A 15,430-nucleotide genomic window follows, 5' to 3' on the forward strand; every position below is an offset into this window, starting at 1 on the left:
CAAAGTAAAGCAATTACCATGTTATCCTTCTGCACCTTCCAGAACTAAAGGAGTGCCTGGAGGAGAGTTGAGGAGAACTGGAGATTGATTTGGAATTCAGTAAATGTCTGCCCACTGGGCAAAACTGGTTGAATCAACATTGTTTCCATGTCATTTCAACCCCAAAAATAAATGTGCTGATGTTGAATCAATGTGGAAAAAATCATCAACATACAGTCAGGGCATTTTGTCTTTTTTCACCCAACTTTTAACCTAAATCCAATGACATAGTGCATTTTTGATTTCACTTTAAATTCACGTTAGTTGACAACTCAACCAAATGTCAATCAAAACTAGACGTTAAACTGACATCTGTGCCCAGTGGGTGATTAGTTAGCTGCCTAGCAACTTTGTATACTAAACACCCCCAGGCGCACTGCATCAATTTTTAACATGGTTTGGAGTTTATTCCTGACTATTTTGACAAAGTCTAACTCATTCGAACTCAAAGAGCAGGGCTGTTAACCCAACAGCGTTTCCCGGCTGACAGACCAGCACGACTCCAGAAAGCACTGCAGCTGGGTTCCCATGGTAACAGGCAAAGAGACTAGCAGCACTGTGACTCGGAGCAAAACACCCCACACCAGCCTCCTCCTTTTCGTCCACCTACTTCTTCTTTATCTTCATCTTCATCTTCTTCTTCTCTGTCCCCCTATTGTACTCTCTTTCACTCCTGCGGCTGCATTCACCCGTCTGGGAATCTCCTTTATCTCCATCCATCTCTGTATGCCTCTATCTCCTCCTCCAGTTGACTTGTCCTGACATCTATCTATCCATCTCCAAATGTATGTCTTTCTCTCTCTCCCTACAACCCCACCAGGTTTTCATTATTTGTTAATCAATTTGAATCATGGCTGGAACAAAGGCCTTCACCCAATGGTATCTCTCCATCAACAGAAGACCTGTGTCCTCACTTTAACTCCTGACTCCAATGAGAGCAAGAGCATTGATGATTAGGTGCTGTCACCGTGTGGTGAAAAGAGGGCATTACAACAGTATGCAAGCACAGTATTGTCTGTCTCCAACCGTGGGTCTCTTCCAGCTATTTTATTATAGCTCTGAGAGGATGCCCTCCTGTCCTCTCCTCACCCTCCTGTGCCATCTGTCTGGAAACCCAGTCGCTATGCTCTCAAAACACTTCAGACTGCAGCTGACCGGGACTTTCTTATCTGGGCTCAGCCACAGGGGATTCCATTGAATAAAACTTTATTGTCCCTGACGGACAATCCAATGGTAAACGCTAGACTCAAAGCAGGTAGAGACGCAGTTATTTATTTATATATAAACAACTGCAACCTACACATTTTCATTTGTTTATTTTGCACACAGGTAAATATGCTGTAACTACTGTGTATATAATTTATAAATATGAAATTCTATAAATACATTTGCAGGCTAATAAAACATTGTTTTATGTAGATAAAGGAAATATTAGTAAATACAAAAGGTCAGGCTGTGTTTTCTGAGTCATTAGCATCCATATAAACACACTCTCTCTCTCTCTCATACTTAGTGTGTACAGTGTGCATTGAAAGATATACCGTGGAGGCCCACTGTGCTGAAATGCTTTGAAGGTCTGATGGTATCGTATCATGTTGCTCTCATCCTGGCCGTGTTCCTTGTTTTGTCTCTCTTCACCAGCCTTGTCCAGGTCTTCAGAGACAGAAGGTGCTTCTTTCTGTTGGAAAAACAAGACCTCAACAGGTTAGACTTCCTGTGGTAAAAGACTATGCTTACATAAGTTCTATAAGGACTTGGTCAGATGGTCATTCAGTAACATTACATTCATCCTGGAAAGAAGAGGAAGCCTCACATAGATGTAACAACTAGTGATGAGTGAGGAAGGTATAGACTTACCATAGAGTCTGGAGTAGAGGAGCTGGAAGAACAGCCCAGCCACTTCCTGTACTCATCACGTACCTATGATACAATACAACAACACCAACACACCAACACTAATTATACACAGACCACACCGTGGAGGGCAGACAGAGGAGAGGTGAAGAAAGTGTGTGTGTGTGTGTGGGGGGGCGTGCTTGTGGTGTAGGTCTACCTCCTTGTTGAAGAGACAGTGAACGATGTAGAGGAAGGTGCCCTGCTGGGAGTTGAGCACGATGAAGAGGTACTTGAAGACCATGGTGGACTGGAACAAGCCCAGCACCCAGGTACAACCCAGGATCACAAACTGTGCCAGGATCTTAAAGATGATAAGTCTGAAAGAGGGAGGGAGGGAAGTGAGGGGGGTGAGAGAGGGAGGAGGGAGGTGAGAGGGAAGGGGGGAGAGAGAGAGGAAGGGTGGAGGGAGGGAGATGAGAGAGGGGGATGGTGAGAGAGGGGAGGGAGGAAGGTAAGAGAGGGAAGTGAGAGAGGGAGGTGAGAGAGGAAGGGAGGTGAGAGGGGAGGGAGGGAGATGAGATGGGGAGGGAGGGAGGGAGAGAGGTGAGAGGGAGAGAGGGAGGTAAGAGAGTGGGGAAAGGGAGGGAGGTGAGGGGAGGGAGGATGGGAAGGGGTGGGAGGGAGGGATGGAGGGAGGGAATGGTATAAAAACATCATATGGATTCATATGAAGAGACAAGAATACTAACACTACCACACATTCCCATCGGTATCAACAAACATACACATTACATATGGCTTAGTTACTGTATGTTCACAGACATATGTACACACCTGGTGTCTTTGGACTGTGAGACATCACTCTTCATGTTAGCCAAGGTAGGTCTCAAACTCCAGATTGTAACGCAGAACAATATCCAGTTCAGCTGTGGAAGAAGCATAAGGAGGTCAGTGTGTGTGCGTGTGTGTGTGTGTGTGTGTGTGTGCGTGTGTGTGGGTGTGTGTGCGTGTGTGTGTGTGTGTGTGCATGTGTGTGTGTGTGTGTGTGTGTGTGTGTGTGTGTATGTATGCATGAGTGCATGTAGATCCACTCACTGCTAGGACAGTACACACTGGCCCTAACACAGCCCAGGTAAAGTATTGTTCTGGCTTCAGCCAGCATCTGAAACACAGAAAACAAAATGAAGTGTGTGTTACCTGAAGAGAGATAATATGTGTGTGTGTGTGTGTGTGTGTGTGTGTGTGTGTGTGTGTGTGTGTGTGTGTGTGTGTGTGTGTGTGTGTGTGTGTGTGTGTGTGTAAGAGAGATAATGCGTGTGTGTGGGAGTAGAGATAGTGTGTGTGTGTGTGTGTGTGTGTGTGTGTGTGTGTGTGTGTGTGTGTGTGTGTGTGTGTGTGTGTGTGTGTGTGTGTGTGTGTGTGTGTGTGTGTGTGTGTGTGTGAAAGAGAGATAATGCATGTGTATGGAAGAGAGATCATGTGTGTGTGTATGTTAGTGAAGAGAAATAATGTGTGTGTGTTAGTGGGAGGAGAGATTATGTGTGTGTGTAAAATTTCTACTCACACTTTAGATCCCCATAGCCGCTCACCGTTTCACAGCTGCAGACACACCCACGATCACCAGGGGGATGCCATAGCCAATCAGGAAGAGGTATTTCTTCTGGAGGCCTTCCTCTGGATGACCTGGATCCTAGAGAGTCTCTGGACCAGCAGGTAGAGCTGAGCGCTCCAGCAGCATCCACAGGAAACTGGCCACTACCAGGAAGTGGAGGAGACCTGCCATGATGGAGCACACCAGCTGGGGACAGAGAGGATGATGAGATAGATATTAACACATGGACATACTCACCCGCATGCAGGCACACACACACACACACACACACACACACACACACACACACACACACACACACACACACACACACACACACAATGAGAACGAAGAAGACATGTATATACAAATGAAGGTTCTTTCCTAACCCAGCACCTTGTGAGTGAGGTAGGTGTAATCCAACAGCAGCAGCAGATGGGACAGGGAAGAGGCAGAGGCAGAGGTGGAGGCGGGCTGTGTTGTTGATCTTAGGGTTCCAGCTACACAGCAGGAAGGTGAGGATGGCCAGAGCAAAGAAGACCAGGCCCACGATCACACACATTCTGTTCACCCACTCTAGGAAGGGATTGTCCTCCGACACAGTCTGGAAGGATGGAGACACACACAATTAATCATGAATACACATACTAACGTGTGCACCAGAACACAAACACACACACAATCACAACCCACACAAACACAGAGCCTGTACCTCCCCTGTCTGCATGATGAGGGCAAAGGTGGAGAGGTGAGAGCAGCTACACACTGTGTAGTTCTCATCAGAGAACACAACCCAACAGCCGTTCACTGACCAATGCCTCCCCTTGGTTCCATTCTCATATTCCATTCCTCTGTCCTCCCAGTACACAGGTCATCAGGCCAGGCTCAGCCAACCTCTGAGAGAGAGAGAGAGAGACAGAGAGAGAGAGAGACAGAGAGAGAGACAGAGAGAGACAGAGAGAGAGAGAGCAAGAGAGAGAGAGAGAGAGAGAGAGACAGAGACAGAGACAGAGAGAGAGAGAGAGAGAGAGAGAGAGAGAGAGAGAGAGACAGAGAGAGAGGGAGAGAGAGACAGAGAGAGAGGAGAGAGAGAGACAGAGAGAGAGAGCAGAGAGAGAGAGAGAGACAGAGAGAGAGAGACAAAGAGAGAGAGAGAGAGGAGAGAGAGAGAGAGACAGAGAGAGGAGAGAGGAGAGAGAGAGAGAGACAGAGAGAGGAGAGAGGAGAGAGAGAGAGAGACAGAGAGAGGAGAGAGGAGAGAGAGAGAGACAGAGAGGAGAGAGAGAGAGACAGAGAGAGAGAGAGAGGAGAGAGGAGAGAGAGAGAGAGAGAGAGAGAGAGAGAGAGAGAGAGAGATGTTTAAATGCTGACAGTATGCTATGAGGGATGGAGGGGTGTATAGACTGACACAGCTGGGGAGAGATGGAAAAGATGGGAGATGAACAGATTAAGGGAGAGTGAATAACCAGCACAGACCAGCAACATCAACACAGCACCTCAACTGATGGACAGAAAGAGAGTTCATTAACAAGTTATTAAAGTCAATCAATTAAAACAATTGTACACCTCTGTGAACTGATTTATCATCAGGGTTTTAAAATGCCCTAGAGGCACCAGGGACTTTAACAGGGACCAGCCAACCCTTTGATACAGAATGCAGTGGTGAGTATTAAAACTCTCACCAGTAATAAAATGAATGGCACTGTGTCCCCATTAACGAACGGCATCCAAAGATGTAAGAGTAGTGGCTGCTGCCATCTGGTAAATGGTGTCACCATAACCAAGAACTGGCAAAACAGTTGACTGAACAAACAGACAGACACACAGACACACAGACACACAGACACACAGACAGACAGACAGACAGACAGACAGACAGACAGACAGACAGACAGACAGACAGACAGACAGACAGACAGACAGACAGACAGACAGACAGACAGACGGGCAGGCAGGCAGGCAGACAGGCAGGCAGGCAGGCAGACAGACAGACAGACCCTCTTGTGGCTCATGGTGAAGTTGACAGGCTCAGAGAGCTGGGTGTGGTTGATCTTGGGCAGTGTGGCGGTGATGACATCAGACAACATCTCTGTGTGGTTTTCTGTCTGCAAGAAGCTAGCACCCAGAAGGCTCTCCATCCCACTGACTGTCAGGAATACTGCTGATGCTGTACCTAGGAAACAGAGTAGGGGGCTGTCACAAATAACACTCAGAACCTTCATCATCATCACCAACAACACCATCATCATCGTCATCATCACCACCATCATCATCAATATCATTATCATCAGTATGATTCCCAATATAGTCATGGTCATGGTGATATTCTTCACTGTGATCTTAACCACCACTATGCTGCTGTGTCTGGTCTATCTCACCATTATTGTTTCTGGCCAGAGCCTTTAGGTTGATGTCCATGGTGTTTCCCCTGGCTGAGAGGGAAGAGGTGTCTGTACTGTTGGCCTCCATTACCTGCAGACTAATGTCTAACATACACATTTACAGTACAAGTATTATTTCATATGGGGAGAATGAGGGAGGGATTATGTGTGTGTTAGACACACAGATACCAGTTATACTTCAACTTTTACTGACAAGGAAATAAACTAAAGCAATACTGCATTTACTGCAGGGGGGAGAGGTGGTAGGGGCTGTATGTAGGTCCAGACTGCATAATGGTTCTTCTTACCCAGCTCAGGTGTGTGTATGGTTTTGTTGACCCGGCCCTGAGAAGGGTCCACAAGGCATTCACCAGGAGCACTGAGATCTTCAGGACCACACTGCCAGACTCCCCACCATCCTTTCCAGCCCCACTCCACCCCTGGCCTGTACTGGCCTGCTGCGCTGAGATGGTTCCCGCTCCTGACACCTTCTATGGAAATAGATAGATGGATGCATTCATGGAGGAATTCATTCATGGAGGAATTCATTCGTGAATGAGAACGGTTACATGCACACAATAAGGAGATTATTGTGATAGTCGGGTTAATATAATAGTTTGTTTCAAATGTTTGCATGCTTTGCAAGAAGAACGATTTCCCCTTATAATCCTGTTTACACTGACACATCTGAGATCAGGCTACTTTTGATAAATGCCAGAAATCGCCAACCCAATAAATAATTCTAACACGGTGACCATGTTATTTTGAGAAAACTATTTGATTCAGAGTTCGGACATAAAAGTTTCTATGCAAAAAATATTTCTAAGACATAGAGTTTCTGCGGACTTCACCGCGCATTGGATGGAAACATGCGGTACCGGTGCTGGCACATGCACAGATCAGATACACCGCTGGAACGCTGATGAAGACGACCAGAACTCGGCCATAATCAGTTTAATATTGAATTCCTAGGTGCATGTAAAGTTACTCAATGATTAACATACTGCCTTGACTAAGACAAACTAACCCTACTCCGATAATTATTATTTAAAACATGAGACAGAGTTGAAGGGGCATTACCAGGGCTGTCGAGAGGCTGTTTGTCACTGACTGAGGAAAAAGGAAAATGGGAGAGAAAGAAGGGAGAGAGGAACGGGGGAGAGATACAATGACATTGGTTAGCATGTGGAGACATTAAACAGACCTCTGGGTAGGGAATAGAACTATGTACTGAAACCTGACCCATTTCCAAATGATCCACTAAGTGGCGCCAGAAATCAACGAACGAGCATGTCAGTGGCCGTTTGTCTCAAGCGTCTCAGAGTAAGAGTGCTGATTAAGGATCAGTTGAAACTTTAAGATCACATGAACAAAATGACATGAACAGGGGGAACCTGATCCTGATCAGCACTCCTACTCTGACAGATTTGATACATATGGCTCAAGATCTACAGAAGTGTTTAGAACAGATAGTGAGAGCTATGGGTTGTTAATTAGTTTTTTTTTTAACCTTTATTCAACTAGGAAAGTTAGTTAAGAACAAATTCGTATTTACAATGACGGCCAAACCTCCTCTAACCCGGACGACACTGGGCCAATAATTGTGCGCCACCCAGTTTCTGGACAGGACTTGTCTACCAGATGTAAAGGTTGCTGTACTGACCCCTCTGGTAGGACAATATCAGGGTTCTCCATCAGCTGTTGGTTCATCTGGTTGAGGAAGTACATCTCCTTAGACTGGCCCTGCAGTGGGAACACAGATACAACATCAGCACAACATTTACACAACGTCAGCACATCAACATCAACACAACATCAATACAACATCAGCACAACCAGATGACAATGTTGTTACAACTTTGTCGTCAGTGATACTTTTCCTACATCTTCATCCGCCAGGATCAATTTTAAAGCCCACCATACTGTATGGGTGGTACTGGCACAGGATCAAATTCTAAAGACCTGTGTGTTTCCAACCACGTACCTCTGGGGGAACTATGGCGGCTAGAACATCATCAACACCTGTGAGGGGGGATGGAGGGAAGGAGAGAGAGAGAGAGAGAGAGAGAGAGAGAGAGAGAAAAGAGAAAAGAGAAAAGAGAAAAGAGAAAAGAGAAAAGAGAAATAAAGACAGAGAGAGAGAAGAGAAAGAGAAATAAAGACAGAGAGAGAGAGAAGAGAAAGAGAAATAAAGACAGAGAGAGAAAAGAGAAAAGAGAAATAAAGACAGAGAGAGAGAGAAGAGAAAGAGAAATAAAGACAGAGAGAGAGAGAAGAGAAAGAGAAATAAAGACAGAGAGAGAGAGAGAAAAGAGAGAAAATAATATATCAAGTTCCCATCAGACCTCCGAAGCATTTCACTACACTAGACTTCTTCAGTACATAATATATTTCCAAACAATACAAGTATGACTCAATAAACACACAGTGACGTCAGTTTCCCACAGTACTCCAGTGGAGGAGTAGTATTCTTCCACACAGGAACAGTGGAAGGTCCCTGGTGCATTGGTACACACAGAGTGGAGACCACATAGACCAGGGGTGTTAGCACACTCATCTATGTCTACAGGGAGAAACAAACATGGGATATACACACATACAGTAACGGATACACATACAAAGATACACCACACATATACACACACACTTTCACATGCAAGCATACACGCGCACACTCAGTGAAGTATGTCACAGACCTAGGCATGGGTTTAAGGGGCTGGCTATGGCATCTGGGCTGGTGAGCAGGTAACCGAGTAAGAGGCAGGTACAGCTGTGTGCTGCATAAGAGTTGGTACAGTTGGCATCGGGACCACACACGGTTTTGTTCAGACACTCATCAATGTCTGTAGGGTTCAAACCACAGATACAACTGATGAGAAAAGTTATATTCAGGTTATGTCCCAAATGGCACTATTCACTATTATATATATATATACACCCTGTATACATATACACCCTATATACACATTAACTATATGCATACACCCTGTATACATATACAGAGATATACACATTAACAATATACATACACCCTGTAAACATATACACCCTATATACACATTAACTATATACATTCACCCTGTATACCTCCTATATACACATTAACTATATGCATACACCCTGTATACATATACACCCTATATACACATTCACAATATACATACACCCTGTATACATATACACCCTATATACACATTAACTATATGCATACACCCTGTATACATATACACCCTATATACACATTAACAATATACATAGACCAGGGTGTATACATATACATCTATATACACATTAACTATATACATTCACCCTGTATACATATACACTTCTATATACACATTAACTATATGCATACACCCTGTATACATATACACCCTAAATACACATTCACAATATACATACACCCTGTATACATATACACCCTATATACACGTTAACTATATACATTCACCCTGTATACATATACATTCACCCGAAACACATATTCACTATATACATACATCCTGTATACATACATACATCTTATACATACATCATTCACTATATACATACACCCTGTATACATATACATACACCCTATACACATATTCACTATATACATACACCCTGTATACATGCATACATACATCTTATACATCATTCACTATAGACATAAACCCTGTATACATATACACCCTACATTCACTATATACATACACCCTGTGAACATATACACCCTATATACACATTAACTGTATACATTATACATATACATACATACACCTATACATACATATTCACTATATACATACACCCTGAATACATATACATACACCTTATATACACATTCGCTATAGACATACACCCTGTGAACATATACACCCTATATACACATTAACTGTATACATGCACCCTATATACATATACATATACATACACCCCATATACACATTCACTATATACATACACCCTGTGTACATATACATACACCCCATATACACATTCACTATATGCATAGGGAATAGGGTGCCATTTGGGATGTAAACCTAGTCAGTGCCCCATGATACAGTATGTTAACGACAACAGCAGTGAGACAACACAGTACCTATACAGGGGTTGGCCTTGCTGGGGTCTAGGACTGGGTTTGTGGGTGAGAAGCCTGGGAGACAGGTACAGTTGTGGGCTCCTGGTGTGTTGGTACAGACAGACTCCTGACCACAGATGGTTGAGTTGAAACACTCGTCAATATCTGTGGGGTTTCAATAGTTGAATTGTTCTGTTAGCATATTAGCATCTTACGACAGGGTGCCAGGCAGCATCCAGGTAGACAAGATTATGGTCAGTAGTGTATGATATAGATAATAATACACTGTAACATAAAATGCTACCATGAGTTCTTCCATCTCTTTTAGGAAGCACTGTGAATCAGCGTAAGTTAGATGTAATGATGCAATACATGACTGTTGTTATCCATTCAATATGTTCATGTTTTACCGGTCCATATCTAGATAAATTGTTTCTATTGAAATATTGAAAAAGTTTCATCAGATTTATGACAGAAAGCTAGTGTTAGTGCTGTTCAGAGACCTTGGCAGTCGAAGGGTCCGTCAGGCTTGTATCCATTGTAACAGGTGCAGGTGTAATTTCCTGGTGTGTTTGTACATTTACCAAAACCACCACAAACCTTCTCAATCTCCACACACTCATTCACATCTGGGGGGACATAGATTTAATATGCCAATATTTACAAAGTTCCACAAATCAAAGCACACAAAACTAGACAGCGTTCAGCAATTTTATTTTCTGTATGTTTAAAAAACAAATCTTGCTTACACAGCAGACAGCAGACAAATTCACACATATATATTCACAAAGTTAAAAACAGCAAAAAATGCAAGTATGTCGTTCATAGCAGCCCTGAAATTCAAACTCTGGTCTCATGTTATTGATATGATTGGTGCAGTAGGTGTATGAGTGGTAAACATACCTGTGCAGGGGTTGCGGGTCGGGTTGAGTGCCAAGGCTGGGTCTGAGGGTACAAACCCCTCTAGACAGCTACAGTTGTAGACTCCTGGTGAATTAGTACAGTTGGAATGTGGACCGCAGAGATTAGCGGTCTCCTCACACTCATTGATATCTGTTGGGGAGGGTTAGGACAGAGTTAGAGGCTATCTTCTACATCAAGGGTGGAAAAATACTGCCCGGGCTGCTAGTCAATTCATTGCAGCCCGCAGTGGATTGTTTTCTAAGAAATACTTGTTCTGTCCTTTAAATAAATTTTGAATATCACATCTGCCATTCCTGAATCCTGATGTGGCTCTTGAGCCAAAAGGTGTGCCTACCCCCAGTCCTGTTCAGACAGACAGACAGACAGACAGACAGACAGACAGACAGACAGACAGACAGACAGACAGACAGACAGACAGACAGACAGACAGACAGACAGACAGACAGACAGATCCGACCTGACAAACACAGAGGACTGTCTAAACTGATTTAACTGATAAAACCAGACAGCCCATTACATAGCTACTACGGTACTTCTACCTTGGCAACCGTAGGATTTGTTTTTGTAGATGTTTTGGAGGTATCTTGTATCCAGAGACACATTGACAGCCTCCATTTTTGGTTGTACTACACTCTGCAAGGGGACCGCAGGAGCTCACACAGTTCCTATGGTCTGAACAGAGAGAACAGACACACAGTCTACTTCAACAGTCTACTATTTTAGCTTGGAACAATGGGACACAAGAGCAGGTTCACTTCAAGTCAGATATAATGTCTCTGTGACCTTAACAGATTGACTGCTTCAAAAACAAGCAGCTTGCTTTATGATTTACTACTCTTTTACTATACACCAATCCATCAATTAAACTTCAGAAAAATACATTTAACAGCTCAATAGACTTAAGAGCTAAATAGACAATAAAATGTGTTTGGGAGGAGTACTGTACAAGTCAAATAAAAAGCAGGGGATTTCTCAACTCGCTACTCACATGTCACATAACCCATGTAGTCGATTGGGTGGTTGTTCATCTGCCTGTACACATAGAATCCTCCAGAAGAGCAGTAGATCACTTGAATAGCTACATTGTAATTACAGCAGGAACCTGTGTTTCCACATGCGTTGCCCGTAGTTGGAGTCTCAGACTCAGACTGAGGATGTGTAAAGGTCAGATGGATGGGATAATATACCCCGCTGTAATAGAGTGGAGCACATTGTGGAATGACGGTGTCCCCTCCGATCCCGACGTAGCGCACCCATATGTTTGTTCGCTGTATGTCGGTATTGATGGGGTAGCCGGGATAGAGGAAGAGCTGAAGAGATAGTTACGTCGAGGCTCATCCAGAGCCGTGTAGCCATCACAGGAACCTTGGTGGAAGAAGAAGACAATAAAAAATAGATCCCCAATGCCAGGGTTTAGCTATGGGCCCACTGTTCCATCATCAGGAGAAATTGAGTTACTTCTGTACAGTTAAACCTCCTACCAAATATCAGAACTCATAATCAAACTGATCACATAGAATACAAAGAACATGCAGAGGTTATTGAACTGTTGAACTTCCCACTTGGCACAGACATCAATTCAACATCTATTCCACATTGGTTCAAAGTCATTTCATTGAAATGACGTGGGAACAATGTTGATTCAACCAGTCTGTGCCCAGTGGGTACTTACCATTAGGATAAGAGGAAGTCCCAATGATGAACAGAGAACCTGAAAGGAAGGAGAAGACACAAAGTCAAGGGCAGACAGTAATACTAGATGGTGATCATTTGGGATAAAATACTGAAATATCAGTTCACTCACCCAGGAGTAGAGACAGAGAACAGTAGCTCATCCTGACAGATCCCTCTTCCAGGGCTGAATACATTGAATACCTTCACCCAGTCTAACCCATACTTGCATCCCAAGAGAAACATCTCAATTTGCACACCATCCAAAACTCTGTTATCAGAAGGTTTGAGACTTATGCAAATGATCTTTTTAGGTTTGGATACAAACCTCCATCTTAACAAAACAAAGTGAGGGGAGATGATGGCTGAGGTCAGAAGCTATTCTTTCACTGATGGCAGGGAGGGGAAGAGGGGATGTCATCCATTTTGAGGCCTGCTCTGTGGTAAATGCTTAAGTAGCATAACACAGCCTCAGACAATTACAATAGGCAACTCAAATTGGCTTTGCAATTCAGAAGCCTAATAAGGATTTTCTTGTAATCTCTGGAAATATCCAACCATCAAGACTAGGCCTATAGCCTAGAGATGTTATGCTTGTGGTGTGGCTTGACCACAGATCAGATCTGGTCATTGTTAGCCTACTGTAAATAAAATGCATCTTAAAAAATGATGACCTATCCCAGTAGCCCACTTGGCCCTTATAGCCTACATGGCAAAATATAACTAGATATGAATGTTGACAATCAACAAACAGGCCTATATGGTGAAGTGAGTGCTACAGGCTCCTCACACCACCAATATGCTCTCATTCACACAAGGGTTATTACAGATGGGATGGAGGCAACGATGAGTATAAACCTTAGATTAATCCCAGGGGCTGGTTTGAAGCCACTATGCAGCCATGTTTGTGCTCCTCCACCGTTGTAAAAAGGGTTTTGGAAGATATACTGTAGAAATGCATTTATTAATGTATACATTTGTTTTTGGCAAGTATATTCTATTACAGACACCCTAATGCATATTTTAAATTACATTATGTGAACTTAACATACTGTATATATATAAAAATATATATATAAAATATATTTTTTCCTTGAAGTAAAACATTTTGAGAGCACTAATGTTACTGTCTCCACTACAACAACAAAATACATTTAATTACTGTAGAATTCCATTCATTCCTATGGAGGACACCTCTTTCTGAGGAGTAGCTTCATAGCCTATCATTGGCCAATACATAGCATCAGCAATCTAGGTTTATATACATCATTGCATGGAATCATGTGCCCTCTGCCTTGTTAAATAGATACATGGTGCTCCATACCCATTACAGCCTGGCTAATTGAAAGCAAGGAATTTTTCAACTAACCTGTTCTTGTCAATACTTTCTTTGTTCTGATTCAGTTAAAAGTCTATATTATAAATGTTTGTGTCCAGTTGCAGGTGGTTCTCCAAAAGTTAGAGAATATTCAGAAATATATGAATCCATGTATTGTATGAAGTGAGAAATGCCTCTTGCATGTGTGTAGATCTTTGTTTTGGGAGCACTGTGTGACGTGCTGTCATCTACAACCTGTAGCTATAATCTAATAAATGTCTGAGCACTTCAACCTGCCTTACCTCTTGTTGAGTCTCTGTCCGTATGACTGCTAAGGTCTTTCTACAGAATACTTGAAGCTTAATTCAAATTTGCGGCAAGATAAAAGAGGTGCTCATAAAAGATTTGTGCCTATCACAGGTCCTTACGTTATGTTTTAATTCAGGTGAGGAGTTTACACAATTTACAATTGGTCAAATAAAATCACAGATTCTCAAAGTTTTGGATACTGTGAAAACCCTTGTTGCCACTTAGACTTTCAGGTTTCAGAATGACAAGTGTGTTGACGTCAGGGCAGTGTTTATTAAACAAAGAAAGACTGTTAACATTGCTGCTGAGCTTGAAGACAGACAGAGATAAGCCTTGACTTCTATCTCACCTGTTGACTCATGATGGTTCTCAGAGAACACACCTGAAGGGGACTGAGGGGGTTGGGGGGAATGGGTTGGGGAAGCCTTTTTTGTTTATTTCCCTTACATACAGAATATTACAAAACTGTTAATGCTGTTCTCTGTCTCAGTATGCATTTCTCTGATTGTTTTTCTTTTTTCGAGTGGTTTCTCACAGGTACAGGAAATGATTCAATGTGAAATGCAAATACTACAACTGAATGAATGTAACGGGATGAATATGATTTCAATGTTATACCAGTACCTATAACTCCCTTCTGAAAAATTATAATCTTATTAAAAAGTTGGTCACACAAAACAGGGTAAAACCATGCTGATGGAGCGATACTGTGGATGGACTAGACAGAACAAAGACAGAAAGAAGAAGTAGAACCTAGAAATAAGTCAAATAGTGCGTCATTGCTCACTGTTTTGCCTGTGCTGTCAATTTGTCTTGTAAAGCTGGGCATGCTCTGTTGCATCTGATGATCTCTATGTAAATACAGCACACTGACAAGATAAATGGAAAATAAAGAAACCAAGAACAAAAACAGGTTTTTCAACTCCCTGTGTTCATGTGAATAGGATTTGAGAAGGTACATCGCAGCTGTCTTTGTGCAAACCTGGTTTTATTTGTAAATGTATTTTCTACCATTATCTGCAGTCCTCTCTCAACATGCTTTCAGAGGTTCAGGGCGGTTCATTTGAGTGATGAGGAGGCCAAAGCAAAGATTCTATGTAAAGCCCACTTATATCAATTCTCTGAGTCTTCATTTGTATACTAGTCTATAATGTTTTTGTTTATTTGCTTCTTGATATTTCTGTAATAGTATAGTATTAGGTGTGGCTTGAAACAAGGAGTGACCTATTTAAAGGGCCTTGGGCATGCTGACTGCGTTCCCCAATCCACAACCCAACTCCACACAGTTTTTCAACTGG

General features: G+C 42.8%; 1 protein-coding gene and 1 long non-coding RNA gene across 2 annotated transcripts; both read right to left on the reverse strand.

The window, feature by feature from the left end:
* Positions 1-3,565: 3,565 nt before the first annotated feature.
* LOC121845261 (adhesion G protein-coupled receptor E3-like) lies at positions 3,566-6,202 on the reverse strand. Its single transcript, XM_042316242.1, has 6 exons — positions 6,156-6,202; positions 5,845-5,952; positions 5,464-5,639; positions 4,333-4,362; positions 3,909-4,070; positions 3,566-3,673 (listed from the first exon to the last, which is right to left on the reverse strand). Exons 2-6 carry the CDS (start codon positions 5,933-5,935, stop codon positions 3,566-3,568), a joined length of 567 nt encoding a protein of 188 aa, XP_042172176.1. The 5' UTR covers positions 5,936-5,952; positions 6,156-6,202.
* A 2,400-nt stretch (positions 6,203-8,602) lies between these two features.
* On the reverse strand, positions 8,603-11,399 carry LOC121845262. The gene is made up of 5 exons (XR_006082480.1): positions 11,374-11,399; positions 10,814-10,963; positions 10,414-10,539; positions 9,932-10,075; positions 8,603-8,690 (listed from the first exon to the last, which is right to left on the reverse strand). It is a non-coding gene; the product is annotated as an uncharacterized LOC121845262 (long non-coding RNA).
* Between the last annotated feature and the right edge of the window lie 4,031 nt (positions 11,400-15,430).

Source organism: Oncorhynchus tshawytscha, unplaced genomic scaffold, assembly GCF_018296145.1.
Source record: "Oncorhynchus tshawytscha isolate Ot180627B unplaced genomic scaffold, Otsh_v2.0 Un_contig_1164_pilon_pilon, whole genome shotgun sequence".
NCBI lineage: Eukaryota > Metazoa > Chordata > Actinopteri > Salmoniformes > Salmonidae > Oncorhynchus > Oncorhynchus tshawytscha.